Source organism: Podarcis melisellensis (genome assembly GCF_964234715.1).
Source record: "Podarcis melisellensis genome assembly, chromosome: 17".
Lineage (NCBI taxonomy): Eukaryota > Metazoa > Chordata > Lepidosauria > Squamata > Lacertidae > Podarcis > Podarcis melisellensis.
In genome coordinates, this window is record NC_138534.1 from 40,286,400 (window position 1) to 40,311,533 (window position 25,134).

The 25,134-nt window shown below is 43.3% G+C and overlaps 1 protein-coding gene across 13 annotated transcripts in view; it reads left to right on the forward strand.

The window, feature by feature from the left end:
• ADGRL3 (adhesion G protein-coupled receptor L3) overlaps window positions 1–25,134 on the forward strand; it is a 548,617-nt gene that overhangs the window by 410,310 nt on the left and 113,173 nt on the right. For all 13 annotated transcript variants that reach the window (XM_081893739.1, XM_081893730.1, XM_081893741.1 and 10 more), the window contains 6 exons: window positions 1,052–1,235; window positions 2,069–2,191; window positions 9,057–9,265; window positions 10,742–10,918; window positions 17,666–17,875; window positions 20,146–20,366. In XM_081893739.1, the coding sequence (XP_081749865.1) occupies window positions 1,052–1,235; window positions 2,069–2,191; window positions 9,057–9,265; window positions 10,742–10,918; window positions 17,666–17,875; window positions 20,146–20,366 (1,124 nt within the window). The remainder of the gene's footprint in view (window positions 1–1,051; window positions 1,236–2,068; window positions 2,192–9,056; window positions 9,266–10,741; window positions 10,919–17,665; window positions 17,876–20,145; window positions 20,367–25,134) is intronic.

Sequence of the window (25,134 nt, forward strand, 5' to 3'; positions counted from 1 at the left end):
AGCAGGAATGTCATTTCGAGGCTTGCAGTCCCACAGACAAAGAAACATACCATTGTTTATTCCTCAGCATTTAATTTTCACATAAGAGCATGTGTCCATTTTTATTGCTCATGGACTCCTCCTTGCCAGCCAAGACTAGTGACAAATGACCAGTCGGTACAAACTGCCACTGAGGTGGTCTGCTGCGCTGTCAAACAGCTTTTACTTATTTCATGGCCACAATAAAGTGAGATAGCAAGCACAACTCCCAAGATCCCCTTTGTCAAGAGATAGTGCCACTTCAGATCTCAGCTGTGCATGGCTTGCAGTTCATATATTTATTTTGCTGCAGAACGTATTGGTGAACGTATATTACTTCTCATTTCCCATTCCTTCACAATCTGCTTGTGAAGGGACTCACAGGGAAGAAGTGTGTGTCCCCTGTCAACAAAGACTCACAGATACACCTTGATCTCTTAAAGAACAAACCACTTGTACAAGTCCACAGAAAAGAACTGAGGAACTTCTGTAGGCATGAATTGTTGTGTGACAAGTAAAGCTGAGTCATTTACAAGGCCTGAGTCTTCTAAGCAAGAGAGTGATTGCCTCTTTGCTAAGTGCAGTTTCTTAGCTGCAGACAGTAATTACCTAATTCAGGTCCACAGAGCTTTCTGTCACTGTCATTGATTCAATGCTTCTTTTTAGGTCCCTGTTAAAAACCAATATTGCCACTTAAAGGAAAGTTTCTGGTTAGGTTTTTTCTATATATAAAGAACAATTAGGAAGAAGGCTGTCACCTCAGTCGAGTAGAGAGCTGTGAAGATATCAGCAAGACAAGGCGCTGTGGAAAATGGCGGCTGGCAAAAATGGGTTCAGGGCAAAGACTGGATCCCAGATATGGGAAATGCGTGGAGGGAATGGATAGGGAGATATGAGAGTTGTCCATCTCATACACAGAGCCAGAAACATTGATTAAGTTGAGAAGAATGGGCAGTGAAACGGGGTGTATTGCGTTCTATAATGAGCGGATGGGGCTCTCGCAGGAAATCAATCTTATTCCTCTTCTTCGCAGGCCATGGTGGAAACAGTCAATAACCTCTTGCAGCCGCAAGCTTTAAATGCATGGAGGGACCTGCCTGCAAGTGATCAGCTTCGTGCAGCGACCATGTTATTGGACACAGTGGAAGAAAGTGCCTTTGTTCTGGCTGACAACCTTCTCAAGACTGATATCGTGAGGGAAAACACGGACAACATTCGTGAGTAGCAGAAATAATTGGGGTGAAACTTGTTTCGGTAGCATCCACTCACTTGCATTGACACTGGCTTCCTAAGAACAAGTGATAATAAAGTAGTTTGTGCAAGAGTTACTTAGTTTTCACACTTAACAGCCCGTGAACAATTTATGTGAGACTTGCAGTCTATAGAGCATAAGTAAAGCATGGCCAAAATAGTAGGTCAAGGAAGTAGTGTTGCATTCTAAATTTTGGCAGAATTAATTTTTCTAGGCACAATCTGGTGGCTTGCATTAAATGTGCAGAGGAATTTCAAGGACTGAAGAACTTTATCAGGATCAGCCTGGCCCCATCTGACAGATGGACAAGGGCCACCTATCTGTCAATCATGTGGCATCATTATGATGTCACCCAGTAGGCAGCTGACGCAGCTTATCTTTCAAAATCCCTAGTGGAGGGGGGTTCTACTTGGGAACCACATCGGAAGGGATGTTGTCAGCCCCACGTTCAACACTTTAGGAAGCTTTGAGCATGGGGTTGGTAAATGACTTGACAGGGAGGGGACAAACAAGGCTCGCTCACCCACCTGGTCCAAGCAGGATCTCTCTCTCTTCTCATCAACTAACGTAGAGGGGATCAACTCTGCATAGCAGTGAATTTGGTGTGGAAGATGGCGTGTGAATTTGGTGTAGAAGATGTGGCCCATACTTGAATCCATTTACAGGGTCTCACGTTTTTATCTGGGGGTGGGGTGGGGACAATATTATATATATTGATTGTCGCCTGAATTTCTAATCAGTTATATCCTTTGGAATGTTTTGCATGCATTTCATTTTTCACTTCTTTCATACCAACAGAGTTGGAAGTTGCAAGGCTAAGCACAGACGGAAACTTGGAAGACCTGAAGTTTCCACAGAATACAGGCTATGGAAGTGCCATCCAGCTCTCAGCAAACACACTGAAGCAGAATGGCCGGAATGGTAAGTTCAGCACCTCACAATTGTTTTCTATCTTATTTTGTTCGCTGTTCTTCATGGTTTCACCTTCTTTAGAAGGGGACAGTGGCTTCATTCTGTCCCCTTGAATCTTCCTACCTGGCAGGGAACTGAGACGGCTAACCTGATGGTGCTGCTGTTCAATGTCTGGTCAGTGTATAATAAGACCACCCTCATCTATGATTGAATTATGGACAAGGGAGCTGAACTGATCTGTATAACTGTGGGTATGTGAACAGGGAGTAGTAGATTTGACTCAGCTCTGCTACCCTAGTGCAACACCAACCAAGGTCAGAAGGCTGGGGCAGAGGAGTTGCTATGATCCATTCAGCTGCCAGAAAACCCCTTTCCTTGGAGTGGGTTTTCAAGGGTTGGTTCAGTGTGAAGATGCTGTTGGCTTTCCATCCACCCTGTTGCCCAGTGGCTTCCTTGGCTGAGTTGTTGGAGGTATTCTTAAGATGAAGAACCCCAGGGCTGTCCCAGGTTATTGGTGGACCAACACACCAGGCAGGATGCATCCTTGGTGGTGGTGGTGGGGTGTATACTGAAGGATTGCATTGATCCCTTTGTCATGATCAGACGAGTATTCGGTAAAATTTGAGCTCCTGCCGCACCCCCTTGTTAGGGTGAGGGACTTACTGAATCTGATAAATCCCCAACTGTTTTGAAGGAGGTAGTGGCAGGTCCACTTCTGAAAAAGCCCTACTTGGACTCTGAGGTGTTTGACAGCAACTGCCCAGTCTTGTAACATGCCCTTGGGGGGTAAAGTGCTCAAAAGGGTGGTGGTGGTTCAGCTGCTGACACTGTTGGAACGGATTATCTGAACCCATTCCAATCCGAGTTCAGGCATGCTATGTGGTGTAGTGGTGAAGAGCGGTAGTCTCGTAATCTGGTGAACCGGGTTCGATTCCCTGCTCCTCCACATACAGCTGTTGGGTGACCATGGGCCAGTCACACTTCTCTGAAGTCTCTCAGCCCCACTCACCTCATAGAGTGTTTGTTGTGGGGGAGGAAGCGAAAGGAGAATGTTAGCTACTTTGAGACTCCTTCGGGTAGTGATAAAGTGGGATATCAAATCCAAACTCTTCTTCTCTTCTTCTATGGGCTCTGGTTGCCCTGACAGATGTCCCCCTTCAAAGGAGAGACAGGGAGAGTGAAATTCTACTACTGCTGATGGATCTTACAGTGGCTTTGGGTACCACTGGCTGTGGTATCATTGTGGACCATCTCAGTGGTTTGGGAGTTCGAGGCACTGTTCTCTGGTGGCAATGCTCCTACCTGCCTGACCATTACCAGAGAATAGGATTGGGGACAACATGTCTACCTCTTGCGAGCTGCCACAAGACACACTTCTGTCCCAATGCTGTTGAGGCTTCTGATTTTATAGTTTTAACTAGGGAGTGATTTGGGCATTTTTCCTAAGCTGTTTCAATTGTCATTCTTCTTGTTTTATTAAATATTTCAATTAAGGATGTTTTAGTACGCTGATGGAACTTGTGTGTTTTAATGATGCATTGGTTTTTGTAGTTGTAAACCACTTAGAAGCCACCTTGACATGTAAGTGTAGTGTAAAATAATAAAACAATAAATGTTTTGCTCCAACCAGTTAACCGCATATATTGGGCTGCATTACAAAGTCAAAACCATTGGTCCATCTAGCCCAGGGGTCTGCAACCTTTAAGACAAAACGAGCCACTTGGACCCGTTTCCGAAGAAAAAAAAACTGGGAGCTGCAAAACCATTGCGACATTTAAAGCATGCGCGCCGCTGCCCTCCGATCTGACAGCGGGCGGGAAGGTGATGTCGGGGCGGTGCGTGACTAACGCACGCACCACCCCCATGCGACGTCACAGCCAGTACAACGCCCGCCACAGTGGGGAATGTCAGGGCACACAATGCGCCTCCTCCCTCGCTAGTATCCGCCCCGGAGCCGCGGCAAAGGTGTAAAAGAGCCACATGCGGCTCCGGAGCCGCGGGTTGCTGACCCCTGATCTAGTTGAATCCCATCCATTCTGCCTGGTAGCATCTCTCCAGGGTGTCAGGCAGAGTGGGATTTCTTAGCTATGAGATCTGACATTTTTTAAAGGGGAAACCTGGACCTTTTGTATGTAAAGAATCTTCACGTTCATTTTCTAGCTGTGGGCAAGAAGGTCATGTCTTTCCATGGTCCATCAACCATGACCAGTTTGTTGAAGGTCCTGCTTTGACTGACTGCCCCAAGGTACAGCGAACAGTGTTTATGGTGCTATTTTCCTTAGTGAGGAAGTGGCTGCAGTTCTGCTTCTTCCCACCCCACTTTGTAATAATGTCAGGTGCAAAATCACCTGGAAGAAGGTGCAGGCCCTGCTTCTGTCCATCAGCAGCGTTGCTGGCATGTTTTGCCAAAGGGCACCACCTGGCGTGAGAAGAAGCTGTGACCTACGTAGGCTTCACTCAGAAATTTGCTTATTTAGAAAATGTATAAACTGCTTAATTTTTTTTAAAAAATCTACCAAAGTGGTGTACGGGTTCACTTATATTTTTAAAAATGTCAGAACACACACCAATTTTTAAAAAAAAGTTTATTCCATGCCTCTAAACCGTTGCTTCCATTGGTAAAGTTGAATGGGCTTCAAATGAACAAGTCAAGTTTGTTCTGTTGAATAGGTTTATTCCTCACACGGCTGTCAAATGAAGCTCATAATGATGTTTGTCCTAATATCTTCAGAGAGGGGCTATTCTTCTCGGCATTTATTGCTTCATGTTGGTGCTTTGTGCTCAAGACAGGATGAATGTGGGGTGGCGCTAGAAAGGAAGGCTAGCCTACCATGCCTAACAATTTTAAACTGACTATGAGCCCAGGAAATACCGTGTTTTCCCCCCCATTCATGGGTAATAGTTGTTTACCTTCTATGCCTCCAAAATAACAGGCTTAGCCTGTCTGTTTGTGACCTATGCTCTTTCCAGGGTGCCATGTTCTTTCAGGATGTGAAAATATATTATAAATTATACTGTGCAAACAGGAATGAACTCGTGAAACTGACACAGATCAGAAATATAGTCATCCATCCATCCCTAACCAGTAGTTTTGTTTCTTCTGGTGCTGATGCTTCATATTTTTTTGGGTTATATTATATCCTTCCTATTCCTCTAGGATATTGATATTTGTACCTCTGATAGTTTTGTTCATGCTCCTTTTTTATTCTGCAGAACTTTCTTTGTTTTTCCATTTCTTAACTGTCCATACTGTTTTGGGGGACTCAGCTTCTTCGTATCCTTGCTTCTTCCAGATGCAAATGAGTTATCTCAGAGGCCTGATCAGTAATCTTACAGTGTTTTTCACTGGGCGTTCTATCGCTACTTCTCCTTAAGTGCCTCTTTTAATGAAAACTTGGGAGTTCCAGTGGGTAGGTATTGAGTTTTTCAGCTGTGAAATGGCAAGTTCATCTTAGCTCACCACCCCAATTACCCCAACCTTCTTGGGCGTTATATGGAGATTTTGGTGTGCAATGTCAGGATGTAACATCTGAAAAGGCCCTAAGGGTTTTGGATACCTCAAATAAATATATAAATAATAAAATCAACAATTATAACAAGAAGAACAATGCATTATGTTCACCTTTCACATGTCCAGCACATGCAACACACACCATTTTGCTTTAATCCTTACGGCAACCCTGTATTATTATCCACATATTTCACACGGAGGATGAAGACTTACCTTAAACCTACCTCTTTGGCCTAATTGATGACAGCATTGCAACGAATGTAAAGGATGATAATAGAGTAAAATAAATTAAACTTTGGACTGAAGAAAAGGCTTTAGTTTTGTACAGATCGTGTTGTTTTCACAGTGACAATGAAGGGCTGAATATTACATACAAAAGACTATGGTTTATAAGCTGAATGAAGCAAAATCCTGGGTTACTGGGTTTAAATACGGATTATCTGTTTTGGAATTTCTTTTTCGCATCATACTATATGGGAAAAGAGAGCTAAATGTTTAGGCATACTGCTCAGTGCCCAAGCATCACTGGCGCACACCTGTAGAATGGGCCACCTCTCCTCCCTCCCTGCAGAGGCTCTTTTGAAAAGTTAAAGAATTGATTGGTGCCGTTTAACTCATTTATCTCTCTTTGCTTAAGCTCCTCACGTTTCTGGCTGACTGGTTTGTATGTTTAACAAGTGCGGCATGTATATCCATATCAATTATGTACGAGTGACAGCTGCCCTTTCCTTGGCCTTGGAATCGAGTGTCAATTCTGCACACTTGGGAAACTGGAGGCTTATTGTTTTCTCATATACACTTTGGGGCCTGGAAATTCTCTCAGCAACACAGGTTCCCACTGTCTCTGGGATATTCCAGTTATCATGGCTCCTGCCCTTCCTTCTGAAACCAGTCCACTTCCGGGCTTCTTTGGCTTTTCCTGGGCGTAGGACATTTCAGTGGGAACTAAAGAAGTCTGGCGCTTGTCCTTCTGGAGTCGCAGAAGGTGGCATAGTCCTCCCGTCTCTCGGGGCTCGTCCTTCAGTTTCCCCCAGGAAAATCACTTGTTTGCCACTGAATCAGAACAAATGTCAGTTGGGTTTTCTGCAGATTTACAGATGCGGGTGGCGCTGTGGGTTAAACCACAGAGCCTAGGGATTGCCGATCAGAAGGTCAGCGGTTCGAATCCCTGTGACAGGGTGAGCTCCCGTTCCTCGGTCCCTGCTCCTGCCAACCTAGCAGTTTGAAAGCACGTCAAAGTGCAAGTATATAAATAGGTACCACTCCAGTTGGAAGGTAAACGGCGTTTTTGTGCTCTGCTCTGGTTCACCAGATGCGGCTCAGTCAAGCTGGCCACATGACCCGGAAGCTGTACGCCGGCTCAGTGGTAAATAGAGGGTTTTCCTGGGGAAAGCAACAAGGGAGATGGAAAACCGCTTGGACCCCTGCTTCGAAGCATGAGACTAGTGTGGACAAGCCCTCTGCTACAATCCCTGGAGTTCCTTGTAGAATTGCTCTCTTGTCCTCTTCCTTCTACAGCAGCTTGCTGTTCAGAATATCTTTGCATTAAGCTCGATCTTCACTTTAACCTCAATGCTTTCTTCTTCGTAACTGGTGTGCAGCTTAGGGTGAACCTCCCTTCACCTCCCAGCCAGGGACTTGGTTTAAACTTAATTACATCCTGGTAATAAACATGTAATTACATATAGAACCAATGTTACACTAATTATTATCCTCAGCAGCAAGTCTAGAATTTTGGCACACAAAAAGAATAGATTTGTTTTTTAAGGGGGAGATACAATACAGTCGTACTTTGGTTGTCAAACTTAATCTGTTCTGGGAGTCCGTTTGACTCCTGAAACGGTTTGAAAACCAAAGCACAGCTTCTGATTGGCTGCAGGAGATTCCTGCACTCAATTGGAATGTTTGGCTTCCAAAGAATGTTCGCAAACCGGAGCCAAAACGTCCGAATACCAAGGCATTCAACAACCAAGGTATGACTGTTCTGTGATCTGTAAACCTATGGTTGACACTATTGGGCTCTTATTGTTGTATTATCTTCCATTAATACGCTTTCTTGCAGAGATAAGGCAATTAGGAATTCATTCCCTCAATTTTATCAAGATTATATTCGTTAAAGGCCAATGTTTGTTTGTTTATTGCATTCCTATCCCACCCTTTTTCCAAGGAGCACAAGGTGGTGTACCTGGTCCTCCTCCTCCTCAATTGATTGCCACAAGAAACCGTAAGAGGTAGATTAGACTGAGAAGCAGTGAGTGGCCCAAAGTCACCCAGTGAACTTCACGGCTGAGTGGGAATTTGAACCCTGGTCTCCCAGGTCCTAGTCTGACACTGTGATCACTCTAGATCTCTGTCTACAGCACTGTTAAAGGAACATGTGGATAGAAGGGGGATCAAAAATATAGGTTTAAGAGAAAATGGAATAAATTTCTTATGTGGGGATACTAGTAGACACATAGAACATTTACTAATCAAATTATTCTATATCTACTATTTCACTACAAGATACATCTTACTCAGGTGAAAAAGTACATTTTCTGGAGATTATGAGACTGCATTCTATTATGTGTGCCTGTCTGGAGAGTGTACAAAAAATTAGAAGGGTGTTTAAAGAGTTAACAGAAATTGAATGTTTAATATTTATGCCTCCAGTACGTTTTTGTTTGCTTCATTAAAAACATGTAAAGTATCGACACAACACTAGGGAATTATAATTAATCTTAATTATAATAGTAAGAATTGAAGTGGTCTGTAAATGGAGAAGGTTCCTGCTTAACATGTATAGAAATTAGCTGGTTATTTGAATTGTGTTTGTAATATGCTGGAAAAGGCATTTTGATCAGAATGTACAGGAAACATATTTTTTGATAGCATTAATAGATACAGGTATTCCCCCCCCCCTTTTCCTCCTGTTGAAGAATTCAAACGCCTAGTCCTAGCAGGTCTAGGTTTGTTATTAGTTAATGGCAAGCCAAACCCTCCTGCAACTTTGCACTTAGTGGAAGAAGCACTGCCACAAAATTTGTAGGTTTCCCCAGCGCCACTGCCACAGCTCTTTCTGTGATGTAATTGTGACTTCCTCGGCTCAGCTTCTGAAGAACCTCTCCTAGCCACCAGCGTCTGTGAAAAGTAACTTCAAAGTGATCGGGCCATTACCACGGCAGTTGTGTCCATGAAAATTCACATTTGCTTTTGGAAAACTTTGGTAGCAGCAGTAAAAAGCTTTTCCTATGAGAAACGTGGATAGAATACGGCATATTCGTTGTGATGTGTTCACTGCAAGATGAGCAAACCAAGAGCAAAAGGTTATGGGTGGGAGGGGAGCTATCTTAATCTCCCCATTATCCCGTTTTCTCCTTCCAGGTGAGATCAGAGTGGCTTTTGTCCTATACAACAACCTGGGCCCCTACCTGTCCACAGAAAACGCCAGCATGAAGCTGGGGATGGAAGCCTTGTCTACCAATCACTCTGTCATCGTGAATTCCCCCATTATTACAGCAGCAATAAATAAAGAATTCAGCAATAAGGTTTATCTGGCTGATCCTGTTGTGTTCACTGTCAGACACATCAAGGTAAGGAGCTATTTGCCTTCCAGAAGATCACATATTTCAGTCTGCTTGTTTTTCCCCTCTCTCCTAAAAACATGCCAGAAAACATTTTGAGATTTTCCTCACATATATATCATTTCTTTTTAGTCAAAGCACTGTGGCTCAAATTATATTTTGATGTTTGCTTTTATTCCCTTTTCATTTATATCCTGTATTTCAGGATATGAAACCTTCCAGGGTGGCTTATTAAAAAGAAAAGAAGAGTAAATTACATTTTTAAAGACCACAATCAACAATATCAGCATATAAAAACTAATCAGGATATTTAACAAAAGGCAGTTGGTGGTAGAATAGTCATGGATGGTAGAGCTTCAGATATTTATTGTCTATTACAGTTTTAAATGAAGAAAGTCCTCATGCTCATCATATAGAAAAATGTTTATCTACTAATTAGAAACCTCATTGTTTGATTGTTAATTTAACTATTCCATAATGCTTATTTAAAAATGAGAGTCATTTCTTCGATATGTAGCTTTCCTGCCAAGGGGCTAGTAACAATCCTAGTATTATTTTATCCTGGCGCTGAGGGAGACTGGCAATTGTCCATTTGCCAAAATCACAAGTGGTGCTGTGGGTTAAACCACAGAGCGTAGGACTTGCCAATCAGAAGGTCGGTGGTTCCAATCCCCACAACAGGGTGAGCTCCCCCTGCTCAGTCCCTGCTCCTGCCCACCTAGCAGTTCGAAAGCACGTCAAAGTACAAGTAGATAAATAGGTACCGCTCCAGCAGGAAGGTAAACGGCGTTTCCACTCGCTGCTCTGGTTCGCCAGAAGCGGCTTAGTCATGCTGGCCACATGACCCGGAAGCTGTGCGCCGGCTCCCTCGGCCAATAAAGCGAGATGAGCACCGCAACCCCGGAGTCGGTCACGACTGGACCTAATGGTCAGGGGTCCCTTTACTTTACTTATCACTGTTTTAACTCTCATAGGATAATTCCTTTGTTCTTCAGCTGAAATATAGCAAGTTAGTTCTGAAGTACTCATAGTTTTATGACCAAAATACCGTATTTTTTGCTGTATAAGACTCACTTTTTCCCTCCCAAAAAGTAAGGGGAAATGTGTGTGCGTCTTATGGAGCGAATGCAGGCTGCGCAGCTATCCCAGAAGCCAGAACAACAAGAGGGATTGCTGCTTTCACTGCGCAGCGATCCCTCTTGCTGTTCTGGCTTCTGAGATTCAGAATATTTTTTTTCTTGTTTTCCTCCTCCAAAAACTAGGTGCGTCTTGTGGTCTGGTGCGTCTTATAGAGCGAAAAATACGGTAAATAAGGAACAAAGAAATAAAACCCCATTTTGCTAAAGTGAAAAAGACAGCAAACTTTCTAAAGCGTGCACAGGTAGAATTTTTAACTCACCAACCTCTGCTGATTGTAGGTGGGAGAAAGGAAATATGTTTAAAGCGTCATCATCTCTGTTGCATGTATTTCTTTCTTCCCGATAGCAGTCAGAGGAAAATTTCAACCCTAACTGTTCTTTCTGGAGCTATTCAAAACGCACAATGACAGGATACTGGTCAACTCAAGGATGTCGGCTTTTGACAACAAACAAGACGCACACAACTTGCTGCTGTAACCACCTGACCAACTTTGCTGTCCTGATGGCCCATGTGGAAGTGAAGGTAGGAATGGCTCATCTTCTTTAACCAGAAGATACTTGTTCTAGTTCTCGTGGCTACAGTTGCCTGGATGATTTAGGATGCTTTGCTGCAGTGACGTTCTTCCATGCCACATGGGGGCTTGGTGAGACTTGGCGATGTTCCCATTTGCCACAGAATGGTCCAGTGGGATTCGTGCAAATGGCCCAATGGGAAAAAGCAGTGTCAGGAAAGATAAAGCTCAGAATGAGCTGAAGCTGGAGTGCCAAGAGCAACAAAAAAGTGTATTTTAAGGTATGTTCAAAGAAAAGGAAGAAAGCAATAGATCCACAGCTCCCTAAGGATGGCAAAATGACAAAGAGAAAGCTCAAACTATTGAACTTCTATTGTGCCTCTGTACTCTCCCAAAAGGAAACTCAACTAACATTGCATAAATTGTGTTACTGATGAAGAGTCAGGATTGCAGGTCAGGATTGATAAGCAGTTAGTCAGGAAATGCATGACTATCCCTAGTGAGTTCTTCAGAGCCAGGTGAACAGCATCCTAGCATGCTAAATGTGCAGATATACTCTCAGAAACTTTGTGTATCATCTTTTGAGAGTTCCTAGATAATAGGTGAGATGGCAGTCTTCAAAAACAGGGAAAGGAGAATCTTCAAAACTATGGACTGATACCAGGGAAGATACTAGAACATGTACTAAAGGGATCAGGGTCTATGCATATGGATAACAGTGCAGCAGAATTAGTAGAAACCAGCATATTCTTGCCAAGAATAAATCCTGCCTAACCAGTTTTGCTGTGTGTTTTTTTTTATCTGGGTTACTAGTTTAGTGGCTTGAATAATGCTGTGGTTGTAATTTATCTAGATTACAGCATCACATTTGGCAAAACTGAGTTAATAAGCTAATTGAATATGGGCTAGATTATAGTTCCAACTGGAAACTTCAAATGTCATAGACCACAGCCATCAGGGTGCATGTGGGGGAACAAATGTACTGATCATATTGCAACAATACTGTGCCAGTTCCACTGGTTGCCTGCTTAGTTCTGAGTTAAAATTCAAGTGCTGTTTAAAACCTTTTATACACACAAACACACACGGTTTAACTGCGCTTTTTTAGCATAATGTTTTAATGAACAGTCTGGCTGAAATGCTATTTGCACTTTTGGATTTTGAGGTGGGGCCTTGCACGCAAGTAGGTGCAGAATAGCCGTTAGTTGGCCAGCCATTGGGGTAAAGGAGGCGGTTGCTCTCCGTTGGCGCCTCACAGGTGTGTCCCCCCCCCATTCTCTGCTCACAGCTGAGGCAGGCGACTGATGGAGCCATGAGAAGGCAGCTTCGGAAGAGGGTGGTGATGGCCATTGTTGCTGACACCCCCTGGCACTTGCCTCCATCTCCCGTCCTCTCTTTGGCCCCAAATAGTGGGGCTCCCTGCACCGGCCAGCCCTGAGGGAGACTTCCCATTGGGAAGCAGAGAGAGGGCCGCCCCCACCTAGCCCATGGCAGAGGCTAGTGGCAAAACCTATTAGGTGTTTCACAACTTTCCGACTTGTTGCAGGACCTTAGCCAGACCTAGCAGAGTAAACGCAGAATCCATGGAAGCAATTGGCGACTTGGCTGCAGACAGGATAGATGAAGCAGGAACCAGGAACTTGTAGTTAGGTGTTTATTATATGCAGTGGACTATATACAGGAACAGAACACGGATCTTATGCTAGCTCTCTCTGACACGACTCACAACTCCTACACTGACACAGAATTCTGAACACTGAACTCCTGAACTGACACATTCCAGTTAGTGAGCCATTAATTATCACTCCCGTGAAAGAGCTTGACCAATCAGGAAGCTGTCTTCATGCCTCTGTTATCACCAGGCAGTCTTACTCCTTCAGATTGCCTTCTGGCTGTCTGCCAAACCTTAATTGACTCTGTGTAAGTAGCTGCACATACACAGTTTCCCAACAGAGGCCAAGGGTGAGAGAGAAGGAGCTGCCAGCCACCATGGTCGGCTCCACCCCTGACTCCTCCCAAAATGCAACGTGATGTCTCATGTCTCTGTGGAGTGGGGGAAGCTAGCTCAATCTTGGGGACAGGATGTTTCAGACTGGGGGCAACATTGCTGAGAAGGCCCTCCTGCTAGCCACAGAACCGTGAACCACACTCAAAGATGGTTCAATTAACAAGATAGCCCTAATTTAGCTTGAGGTTGGACTGGGCAATACAGGGTGAAGTGAACGGTTCTGAGGATTTTATATGTCAAGACTGGAACCTGGAATTGGACCTGGGGATTACTCAGCAACCAGGGCAATATGTAATATGATTGTGTGCTGTCAGACCCATTAACACTCCGGCTGCAGCATTTTGCGCTAGCTGCAGTCTCCAGACCATCATTAAGGACAGGATTCACACACAGTGAGTGTAAATAATGGCCCCCGAAGGCCGTGAAATGCAGAAGAAGCACTCCTCTTAGTAGTCTCTGGCATTCTCTTTAGATTTACTCTTCCAAAAATTTCTCTGAGTCAAGAAAGGCTTTTATGATGTGTCAGCTATTAAATTAGGACTAAGACGGAATCACTTGAATTTATGAGAAAAATCATTGGGGGTTGCTCTGCAGATGCCTCCTTTCTCATATGCTGCTGCTACTACCACCACTAATTAACAGCCAGCAGTATTCTATGTCTTCTACATATGCTAATCCACCTTTATACAAGGATGTGCATCTTATGAAATATTGCAACATTGCAGAATCCTTCATCTTTCTTATTTTGTTATATTATTCTGTTTCCCTGGTGCCGATGAAAACTTATTGAGATGGCTACCAAAAAGTATGTAACTGATCAAGGACAGAAGTGAACAGAAAGAAAAGGAGGTTCTTCTTCAGCCGTACAGAAATATCAATTACGGTCCAGAGACCCAACAAATCGTTACAAAGCAATACACAATTCATACAGCCTACCTACAGCATTTTGTTCAGAATATGGGGATCATTGGTTTTTGCAACCACCGATAAAAACTTTGCCACTGCTAATGTTCTAGCGTTTGTCCGGTCTTCCAATAGGAACCTGACATAGTGAGCCTCTAATTTTCCTGGGAAAGGTACCAGCAAGGGTAGTATCAGTTCAGCCCTGGCTTGCTCATATTTTGCACAGTGCAATATTGCTTTCTGAGGAAGAACCAGAATCAAATGTTCAGAATTCTGTTTGGAGGGCGTTTCAACATCTGTATTATAATACACTAAAGTGTCTTGTTCCAGCGGTTTGAAGCCTCTAGTTCACCTACCTTCCCAGGGTACGAAATCATCAGCTACAGAAAGTGCACAGTGCGGTTTCTGTGAAGGAAGGTATCATTGTCAGTTTGGTTATCAAATCATCAGACAGACCTCCATGAAGAGCAGACGTTGTGTAAGGCAAGTCAGCAAGAAAAAAGGTTGTAGGTGGCAGGGAAACTATGAAGGCGATTGAAGGGAGGGAATTAATATACACAGGAAAATGAAACACAGGAGCCTTAATGAAAGGTAAGTAGAGAAGGAGGAAGCAGCTAAAGGAAAATCACACACAGAGATGGTGAATTTGAGGCCGTCCAGCTGTTGAACACTGTCTCCCATCATACCTGGCCAATGGCTTTGCTAGCTGGGAATTAGCGTGAGTTGTTGAACATCTGGAGAGCCACAGGTTCATGCCATCCCTAGCCTAATATGTAAAGAGGCTACATGCTGTTAAGGAGGCCAGGACGGGAGACAGCGGAAATGGCCAAGAGTATTAGACTCTTGGCCAGGTATGATGGGAGATAACTACTTTATCAAGAAATTGCACAGCAGTTTGGTAGTAGCACATGGGGCACAAAACCATATGCCCAAAGGAGGCTTTCTGTTGCAGAAACACAGGGTGGGCAGGTCTGAGAAATGCAATTTTTACTCTTTCACAGTAAAAGCAAATCTTTTCAGAAGCAACAGGGACACGAGTCTTCATTTTAAGTGAGCTGCAGTTACCAGAAGTTTGAAAGCTTGATAAAGTAGTTAAGACCTGCCTTCTCCCCCATTGAATCATATGTTATAGCCCCATAGGCTGGTCCATGACGAATATACAAAATAATAATAATAATAATAATAATAATAATAATAATAATAATAATAATAATAATTTTATTTATACCCCGCCCTCCCCAGCCAAGGCCAGGCTCAGGGTGGCTAACAAGCAATAATAAAAACAAGTTGAATGAATACAACTTAAAAACAAGATTAAAATACAACATTGAAACGTTAAAATGCAGCCTCATCACAGGAGGAGAAAGGAAAAAAGAAAGAGGGGGGGTGTAAACTTCAGATTCCCCATTGTTGCATGGTTGTATGACTGACATACAAATGTGTGTGTGTGTGTGTGTGTGTCAGCGACAAAAAAAGTAGGATTCAGTGCTGAAGTACTTTAATAACGTTTTGCTTTTTAAAGCTATTTTTTTTCTTTTTTAAAAAATCCCTCTTGTAATCATTTTCTCCTGACTGAAGTTTAATGACTGATGAGTAAATATATGGGATTCAAATCAGCTGCAACTGCCTTAGCCTGCAGCATGCATTAACCTGCAGCAAATAACACATTGCAGAGGAACACCATTGCTTTGGTGCTTGTTTGTGGTAAACTGGCAGTGTGGGCAAAACATGTGTCTTCAAAATATGGGGCACATTTGGGCCTCCATCTGTATTAAGTGTATATCTGTTCCCTTTGGGGCATGTCTAGGGAGCCAGAGTCACCTCAGTACTATATATAAAGGCATTTACCATTGATTAGAATTCTTTGTAACTAAGGGTAGAGCTAAGGGGGGAGACTCTTGAGAGTCCCATGGACTGCAAGAAGATCAAACCTCTCCATTCTGAAGGAAATCAGCCCTGAGTGCTCACTGGAAGGACAGATCCTGAAGCTGAGGCTCCAAGACTTTGGCCACCTCATGAGAAGAGAAGACTCCCTGGAAAAGACCCTGATGTTGGGAAAGGAGAAGGGGACGACAGAGGACAAGATGGTGGGACAGTGTTCTCGAAGCTACCAGCATGAGTTTGACCAAACTGTGGGAGGCAGTGGAAGACAGGAGTGCCTGGCGTGCTCTGGTCCAGGGGGGCACGAAGAGGCGGACACGAGTAAATGACTGAACAACAACAACCATTGATTAGAATTCTTTGTAACTAAGGGTAGAGCTAGGTATACCAGGGGCAACCCATGTGTAAGCTAATCCTGCTGCCTCCCACCCATTGCTACCATTCACAGTCCCCTGACATCCTCAGCTGAGCAAGCACCAGCACTTTTGATTGGCAGCCTCTTGACTTCCATCCATGGCAGGGAACCACCATATTGGATCCCTCAAAAGGCATTGCCCACTGTCAGGAATGTCAGAATTGACAAAAAGGTGTTAATAAAGCTTGAATGAATCATTGAGCAGCAGGACAGCTTCTCTTTGACACCCTGGTTGGGTGTGGCACCACATTCTGCATCTCGAAACACCAAACGTTGGAAGGTCTTCAGAGAGAACCATCACCTACTTGGTAATTTGAGAGATCAAGCCATTACGTTAGCTAAAAAGGTCCTGTGGAATGTAGGATATACAATGAACATCCGAAAGAGGAACTATTGTAGTAATTGATGACTTCAACTATCCTCACCCAGACTGGCCTACAAGGCTGTTCATAAATTCTTCAGCCAGTGCCATAGCTCCACATCTGCCAGGACTTATGCCAGCTCCTAAAGCCCCAGTGCCAATGGATCTGAATTGTAGAGTGCACCCTACATTTTATAATTTGAGGCATGCCATTTTTGGATCTGTGTCTGTCTAAAATAAATGTCCTGTAGAATATCTATATGAGCATACCTATTATTGTAGTTCTGGAGGGAGGTGTTGAATTAGACCGTTTTGTTGCAGTTCACGTAGAAGAACAAAAATATCCAAATTGATAGAAAATCTTTTACACAAAAATGCCTGTTTGTTGCAGCAAAAAACAACAAAGGGTTCTTGCAGTGCTTTAAAGTCTAGCAGATTTATTATGACATAAGCTTTCTTGGACTACAGCCAATTTTTTCAGATGCATTAAAGGATCGTCTTCAGTTGGCAGGACACATGCAGATGGGTGTAGAGAGAAATGTGAACAGTGAGGTTAGATGGAAATGAATTGTTAAAAAAAAAACAGGTCTGACAATTAAGTTAAAGATTAAAAGTATGCAAAGCAGGCAAAGTTGCCAGTCTTTCACTGTGTTAATTCCATAGTTAATCTGGGTCTCCAGGACTTTTTGAAAATATTTTTTAAGTGGTTTTTGCAATCCTGATGGAGCTAAAAATGTCAGTTTTCAATTTCTCTGGTACTTATTGATTTTAGTGGTGGAGGTTGATGGTATTTTTCTGCTGAATCAATGTTCCTCTCCTTTCTAAAAATGATTGCTATCATAGAGGTCTGAGAAATACAGTAATTGTTTTCACTACATATTTCACAAATACAGATCAACACCAGGTTGCTAACACCACTAATCGGTAATACCTGAAGTGTGTCATGTTCTCAGGTATACGAGATCAGAAAAGTCTGCTAATGAACTTTTTTTTCTGGCTGCTTTTGCAAACAAGACAGACAGTGAAGAGACAGAGTGTGCATGTGTTAATGTACCGCTCGCTTCCTTAGTCTCTCATATGACAGATTTGGCATGCAAATGGAGATAAGGTCAAACAGTTTCAGATGCACCAAGCTTTCTCAGACTTGGGTACCAGTTGGTGACTAATTGTCTTTCTGCTATGCCTTGCAGCATGGTGATGCAGTCCACGACCTCCTCCTGGATGTCATTACTTGGATTGGCATTCTCCTGTCCCTCGTCTGCCTCCTGATCTGCATCTTTACTTTCTGCTTCTTCCGTGGGCTCCAGAGTGACAGAAACACCATCCACAAAAACCTGTGCATCAGTCTGTTTGTGGCAGAGCTTCTCTTTCTCATTGGGATCAACAGGGCCGATCAGCCGGTAACTATCCAGTTAGAAATGCAGTAGTGAAGCCTATTCCTTGCCTTTGGCCAAGTAATAAAGCGCCACTGATTTATCCACCCTGAAGCTGAATCAAATGCTACTGATCGTGATAATAAAATGGAGTGTCCAAGTTTTCCGAATAGCCAAAACCCACCTTTATTTGGACCAACTAAAATGTCACAAGTAGGTCATGAACAAGCTTCCCAGTGCTGTAAAGGTAAAGAGACCCCTGACCGGTAGGTCCAGTCGTGGACGACTCTGGGGTTGCGGCGCACATCTCGCTCCACTGGCCGAGGGAGCCGGCATACAGCTTCCAGGTCATGTGGCCAGCAGGACTAAGCCGCTTCTGGTGAACCAGAGCAGCGCACAGAAACGCCGTTTACCTTCCCGCCAGAGCGGTACCTATTAATCTACTTGCACTTTGATGTGCTTTCGAACTGCTAGGTTGGCAGGAGCGGGGACGGAGCAACGGGAGCTCACCCCATTGGGGGGATTTGAACCACCGACCTTATGATCGGCAAGTCCTCGGCTCTGTGGTTTAACCCACAGCACCACCTGCATCCCAGTGCTTTAATTCAGGCTGAATATTAAGGAAAACAAGGATAGGAGAGAAGGTGGGAAATCATTGTTGTGATGTCAGCACAGGGGGAACTGCTGATAAAATAAATAAATAGAATCTTCCTCCAGTTTTCAGATTCCTCTTCTGGACAACTAAATTTTGTGTTCTCCAAAAGCATAGTTGGTCTATTGGTGGAGGGTCGGGGGGTGTCTAAAAGCCACACCAGCATAATACCTTTATTAAGACCAATTAAAATGTTCCCAAAGTATAAGCAATCTTAATTGTCCAGGTAACAGATTTTAAAACTGGAAGACGATTATCCTCTGCTGCCTGTATATGGAACTTAATTTTGGGAGAACACTTCACTTCTAAACCACAAGGAAACATTTCCCATATTAGTTTCTAGTCCCCTACCTTCGTAAAATTAAACTCCAGCTTTGCTAACACACATGAAAAGGATCTTGGGATTGTAATTATACATAAAAACTATATCTGGATTGTGTCTACTGCAATCTGAACTTGAGTCAGCAAGTGTGTTGGAACTGCAGGAAAGGAAAATGCCAATGCGATTTTAGGCTGCATTAAAAGTTTCCAAGTCAGTGGAAGAAATAGTTGCACTTTATTTTCACATAGCCGTCTAATCTGATTAACAGTGGAATCCTGTGCAGGCCTACTCAGATGCAAGTCACAACACATACAATGGGGCTTTCTCTGAAGTAAGTGTGCATAGAATTGCAGCTAACACCTCCTTGAATAGATATTAATAAAAACAACAGACATTTGAGCACCAAACTATCAAGCTCAGCTTTTTCTTTCCTCCATCCCACAGCCCCCTGTTGTTTTACTTCTAGTCCGAAGAAGAGTTCTGAAGAACTTGAAGCTTGTTTAGAACTTTGTGGCATTTCAGTTGGTCCAAATAAGACCATTAACTGTGGTGTGTCGGTTTTTCTAATGAACCAACACTGCTATATAATCAACTATGCAAATGAGTATAGTGATCCAAGAATGGATAAGCATATATATACAATGTTCAGCATTTGGGAATCATAATCCAAGGGCAGTGGTATGTTAGCTGTTAAGGCTTACTTGGAGAACATTTTAATTCTGTACTCTTTGAACCAAGTTTAAAGTCAAGCTAAAGGTAAAGGGATCCCTGACCATTAGGTCCAGTCGTGACCGACTCTGGGGTTGCGCGCTCATCTCGCTTTATTGGCCGAGGGAGCCGGCGTACAGCTTCCGGGTCATGTGGCCAGCATGACTAAGCCACTTCTGGCGAACCAGAGCAGCGCAGGGAAATGCCGTTTACCTTCCCGCCGGAGTGGTACCTATTTATCTACTTGCACTTTGACGTGCTTTCGAACTGCTAGGTGGGCAGGAGCAGGGACCGAGCAACGGGAGCTCACCCCGTCACGGGGATTCGAACTGCCGACCTTCTGATCGGCAAGTCCTAGGCTCTGTGGTTTAACCCATAGCGCCTAGTAACTAGTAATTAGGGTTAGTCCCATCATATCATGCCTTTCCCTGTAGACTTCTAAAAACAGCAGATATAGGGGCAATCACAAAATGTTAGGGCCCCTCTGCCCCCTTCTTTGGGTTTGAGCATTGACCAGCAGCATAGAATTTGCCTTTTTTGCCATTCCACGCAGGATCAATGTCAGATTCAGATTACAAGTAATTGTTTCTTTGCTTTGTCTTTTTACTCTCCCAGATAGCCTGTGCTGTGTTTGCTGCCCTCCTGCACTTTTTCTTCCTTTCTGCTTTCACGTGGATGTTTCTGGAGGGAGTACAGCTCTACATCATGTTGGTGGAGGTCTTCGAGAGTGAACATTCACGGAGAAAATACTTCTACTTGGTTGGCTATGGCATGCCCGCTCTAATTGTGGCTGTTTCGGCGGCCGTAGACTACAGAAGTTACGGCACAGGAAAAGTGTGAGTTTCATTCTGTGGTTTGGGGGAGTCTGAAAAAACCAATACTAGTGAGCATGGATTTGTCAGAGTTCTAGGAATAAATAGGCAATAGAAAGCCTGTTCACAGTAGGTGAGTGCACTGGCCAGAATATTTGGCCTGGGCCCTGATCTGGGGATTTGAAAAATAGTCTGCCTCATTCCAAGGTTCTTTCTAGGCTCCCCAATTCAGCTTGGGGTACATCTAGATCTATTTCATTCCTTCTGCCCCCCGCACACAGAATTCACCATTGGGAAATTGAAAAAAATACTATGTATTTTTTCCCCTTTTTGACAGAAATGGATAAAATTTGCAGGCATACCTGCCAAACTACAGACTTTTGTGCTGAGCACGTTTTAGGAAAAGAAATGTGCATTATTGTTTTGGGTTTTTTTAATGGTGGCAGAATTGGATTAATTTTGCAGGGTTCTAATCTGTGTTGCGCTGCCATTCTCACTTTTTCACGGGGCACATAAGAAAGATACATTGTAAAAGAAATTCTTAATTTGCACATCCTGTTTCAACCAGTGTTAGGTGGACACCTGAGGGTGTTGTGGCTCTCAAGCACACACCAGAAAAAAACTTCTTTCTGTAGCTAGCACAATAGAAGCACTTCCTATACGGAAGATGCCCGATCAACAACTGCACTTTTATTAAGTCTACCTCCAAAATAAGATTGTTTCGAAATGGCCATTAAATTATCCACGATATTTAAAGCCAATTAAAAGAGAAATGGGACTGCAGAGTTTGGTCAGAACTCTTGCTGAAATAAAGGAAGTCTGGGTCTGGTCTGGGGTTTCCATAATGGAAGAGAGGTGAGATTTAAATGTTAGGATATGAAAATATAAAATAACTCTGTAGCAGAGGGGAGAAACTGGGGAGTTAATCTAGAAAAGCTGGAAGCAAGGGAAAGGTTGAATACCTTTCCACCATCACTTAACCACTCGTCCTCTCAAAGCTGCATCTCTCTAGGAAGAACAAGGGATAAGTTTTTCACACATTTGCGTATAACAGGTAACCAGGCTTATAATGATATGTTTGTTTTTCTCAAATGTGTTCTCTGATGCCGCTCAATTTCCTGGTTTTTGTTTAAAACAGCCTCTTTTATTGTTTTATCTCACTTAAGTCTTATGAAATAATGACTAGATATACTATTTATTTTTGGTGGGGGAGAAAGTCTCATATGAGCAACATGGTTACTGGAATCTAATAAAAGAGAGTGCACGCTCCATTTTGAACATACACATTAAACTTCCATATATAGTCAGATTTGCCACTTACCGAGCGGGAAACCGTACAGCCATTTTAAGCAGCCTATTGCACATTCACAAACAGCGCAATAAGTCGGAGCTCTTCAAATTTTATGGTCCAGTGGCATCTAATGATTGTTTATTGGATGCATTTAATACACACCAGGGATACCTTAAGGTTTGATTTCTTTTCAGGCAGGAAATAGAGCAAATTGTTATAGCTGTTATTACTTGGAAAGAGCAGGCATGATTGAATGGATCCCCGGTTGTCATTGTGGTTGTGACAAAAATAAAAAGCAAAGGGGAGCGCGTGGTCCCGTGGAAGATGATTAGCATATGCTTGGGGCGGGGGGAAGATTGTAGAAGCTGCGTCAGGAAAGGTGGAGATTTGCAACAAATTAAACTGCTTTTGTTATTTAGAAAACAAGAACTTCAAGGAATGAGTGATAAGGAAAGGGGTGTCAGGGAGATCTCTGGTCCAGTGATCAGGTCCAGAGCTGTCATGTGATGGCATCAGGATCCACTGGATCACAGGCTAGTTCACCCCTGTCCTCTTCCCACTCCCTAGAAAGCACCATTTGGAAGTGCGGACAATACCGGGATTTCAAAGGCGGAGTTGACTTCCAGGGGGAATTTTTGAAAGATGGAGCTTTGTCCTGGGTCTTAAGCAAGTCCATTGAAAAATTGTGTTTTTGGAGTTTCCTGGTTTTTACTCACTGAAATTTGGGGGCTTTTTGCTGGCTGCTACAAGTGGGAATCCTGGACGCAGGAATTGCTTTATCTTTTGATACTGAACAATTACATGACATACCTAATAAACCAAAGTGTAAAGCAAGGCATCTTAATTTATCTGCCTTATAAATAGCTCTAATTGCCAAAAGTATTTGAAGTGAAATATTCGATAAAGGGGGAAATCAATTTAATTAAGTTAATGTGCTTTGAATGTAGTATTCAAACCAATTCTAAAATTTGTTTAGAAATGTTTATGGATATATTTGTAAATATGTTAAGACACAACAGCTGAATAGAATATACTTCCTCAAATTGTTTAGATGTTGAGGGGAAAATGAATGTCCTGAAAATTAATTAATATTCTAGATTTAGCATACCTTAAGAGCTGTGCACACATACACACACACACACATGGTTTCGAGAATCACAAAGGAACTTCAAAGTTATATTGTCTGACCCCTGAACCCACATAATGTCAAATCCATTTTTGAGCTCTGGGGCTATTTTTGCAGTGTGTTGCCTTGGTGTGTTTACCAAGGCTGCACTTCCAATCGTTCTGAGATGCTTTGCATTAGGTTTGGTTTCATGAAATAACTCAAAGGAAGTTTCCAGAGTGTCAGATGTGTACAAGCAGTTTTGCACATAATGAGCAGTTGCCAGAAAGTTGCAGATAGACTGCATCAGTTAGCATGGTTTGCAACATCTCCTGAAAAATCCTGTATTTTCTTTCTGCCACCCCAGTTTCTTCAGGAGAGTAGGGATTAGTCAACCTTTCTCTTCCATATGGGGCCAAAATGGCATCCGGCACTCTTCTTAGCTACATCACTGCTGTCCGTGCCGGTAAAAACCTCTTCCAGCCTCTTTGGCTCTCTTAGCAGAGTTTACACAGCAGGGAAAGCTGTTGCTTGTGTGGGTAATAACTCAAACTGCAAAGCAGGCTTTTCTCTTATCTCCAATAGCCTTTAATGAGTAGAATAACAACATAAATCAGCCCGGTGAATTTGCCGGCATCCTTTCCGCTTCTCGGCAAAAGCGAAAGAAAAAAGACACACAGAGAAACACTCCCCTATGTGAACATAGCCACGCCTCAGAATGTGAGACATCACTCAGAACTGTTTAACCCTGTAAGTTCTGATTCTCCTCACACACCCTCTCGTCTCGCATCCTGAGGGAAACTGTGAGGACACATCTACAGATCTCTTTGAGTTCAACTCCTTTCCCATTGCCTCTAGCCCCTTCCTGGCTTCTGTCTCAGGCAACTGTTGAACCTCCTCAAAACTCTCAGGTTCGCACTGAGCGAAACAAACCCACGCGCTAGTGACCTGAAACCTCTCAGGTGGTACCCCCTTCGTGGAGCGTGCGGAACGTCTGAGCACTGTCTCAGGTGCTCCTTCTGACCCACTGGGTCCAGCAAGTGATTCACTGGTACCAGAAGACTCCCCCTCTGACTTACTGCGTCTTCAGGCCTTCTGAACTTTGCTAACGGGAGCCGAAGGCTCACTCTTGGGCTCTCTTTTAACAACCTGTGGAGATGCCCAACCCTGTTCTTGACCCTGGTCAGCGACCTGGTCCTCATCAACAGGTTCAGCTTCTGCCTCTCCCTCCTCATCAGAATCAAGCAGACATTCTGAGAGAACGTCAGGATTCGCATGGATCCTTGACCAACCATTCTGCTCACAGAACTCAGCATTTCTGCCTTAATCTCTTGTATAGTCAGCAATGGACCCTCACCATAGGAGTTGACTTGGCTGACCTGACACCTGTTGTGTTTCTCTCATCCATAGGATGATTTGTGCCCATGAAATAAATTACCCCTTCCTCTGTGTCTGGTTCCTCCAACATCCACCTCCACCATGCTAATGGTTTTTAAAAAAATCTTTTTAAGTGTGCTTTTCTAAATTTTCTGTCCATGGGAGTTAAAAATTACATTGGACACCTCAAGGGCAAAGCTGACAACATGGGTGATACTTGTTCATGGTCTGCCAACTTTTTTAAAGTGGAAAAATCAGCCATTGGAGGCTGCTAGTTTTAATGAAGAAAAGGCAGGGGGAAGGAGCTGCTGCCCGTTTTCTGCTCAAAATCACCCTGATGAAATTGCCCCTGGCAGGGGGCAGGGGGAGACATAGTTAGGGTTCTGATATTTTTTCCTCTGATGGCTGGAGAGGCAATTTTGAGCAGGAAGGAATGGGGAAATCTCCTTCATTCCCGACTGCAGCCTCTGATACAGTTTGCTGCATTTCAGTAATAAATGAGTGAATCCATTTGGACACTGTTCACACATCTCCCACGTATTGTCTAGTTTGACCCTTAATAAAAGGACTGATGTTTTGCTATGCAAATCTGTAATGCAAGTTTAATCATGAAGTATAATCTTCAGTGTGAAATGCAGAATAGGTAAGTTGATACCTTTTATTAGAAGGGAGAATATATACAGGTTTCCAAGTTACATGGAAACTCTTTCAGGCAGCAAAGAATGCTAACTAATTCTAAGGAAAGAAAGGAAATAATGCAAAAATCTTCGCTATTCGTTTAAACAGGGGCCTAATCGCAAAACGGCTTGCGCATGAAATATACATACGACACCACATTAATGCAAGCTTTGTGTTTGGCAGACTGTTGTGTTAATTGAAAATGCTAAGCTTCCTACTCTTCCACAAACAAAAATAACCATAGAACAGGATGCCGAAACAGCTGCATCAGTAGCTAAAACAGCAATGTATAAATGCCCAGGAAGAATAGGCCAATGTTTGCAGCTGCCATAGTTCTGCTT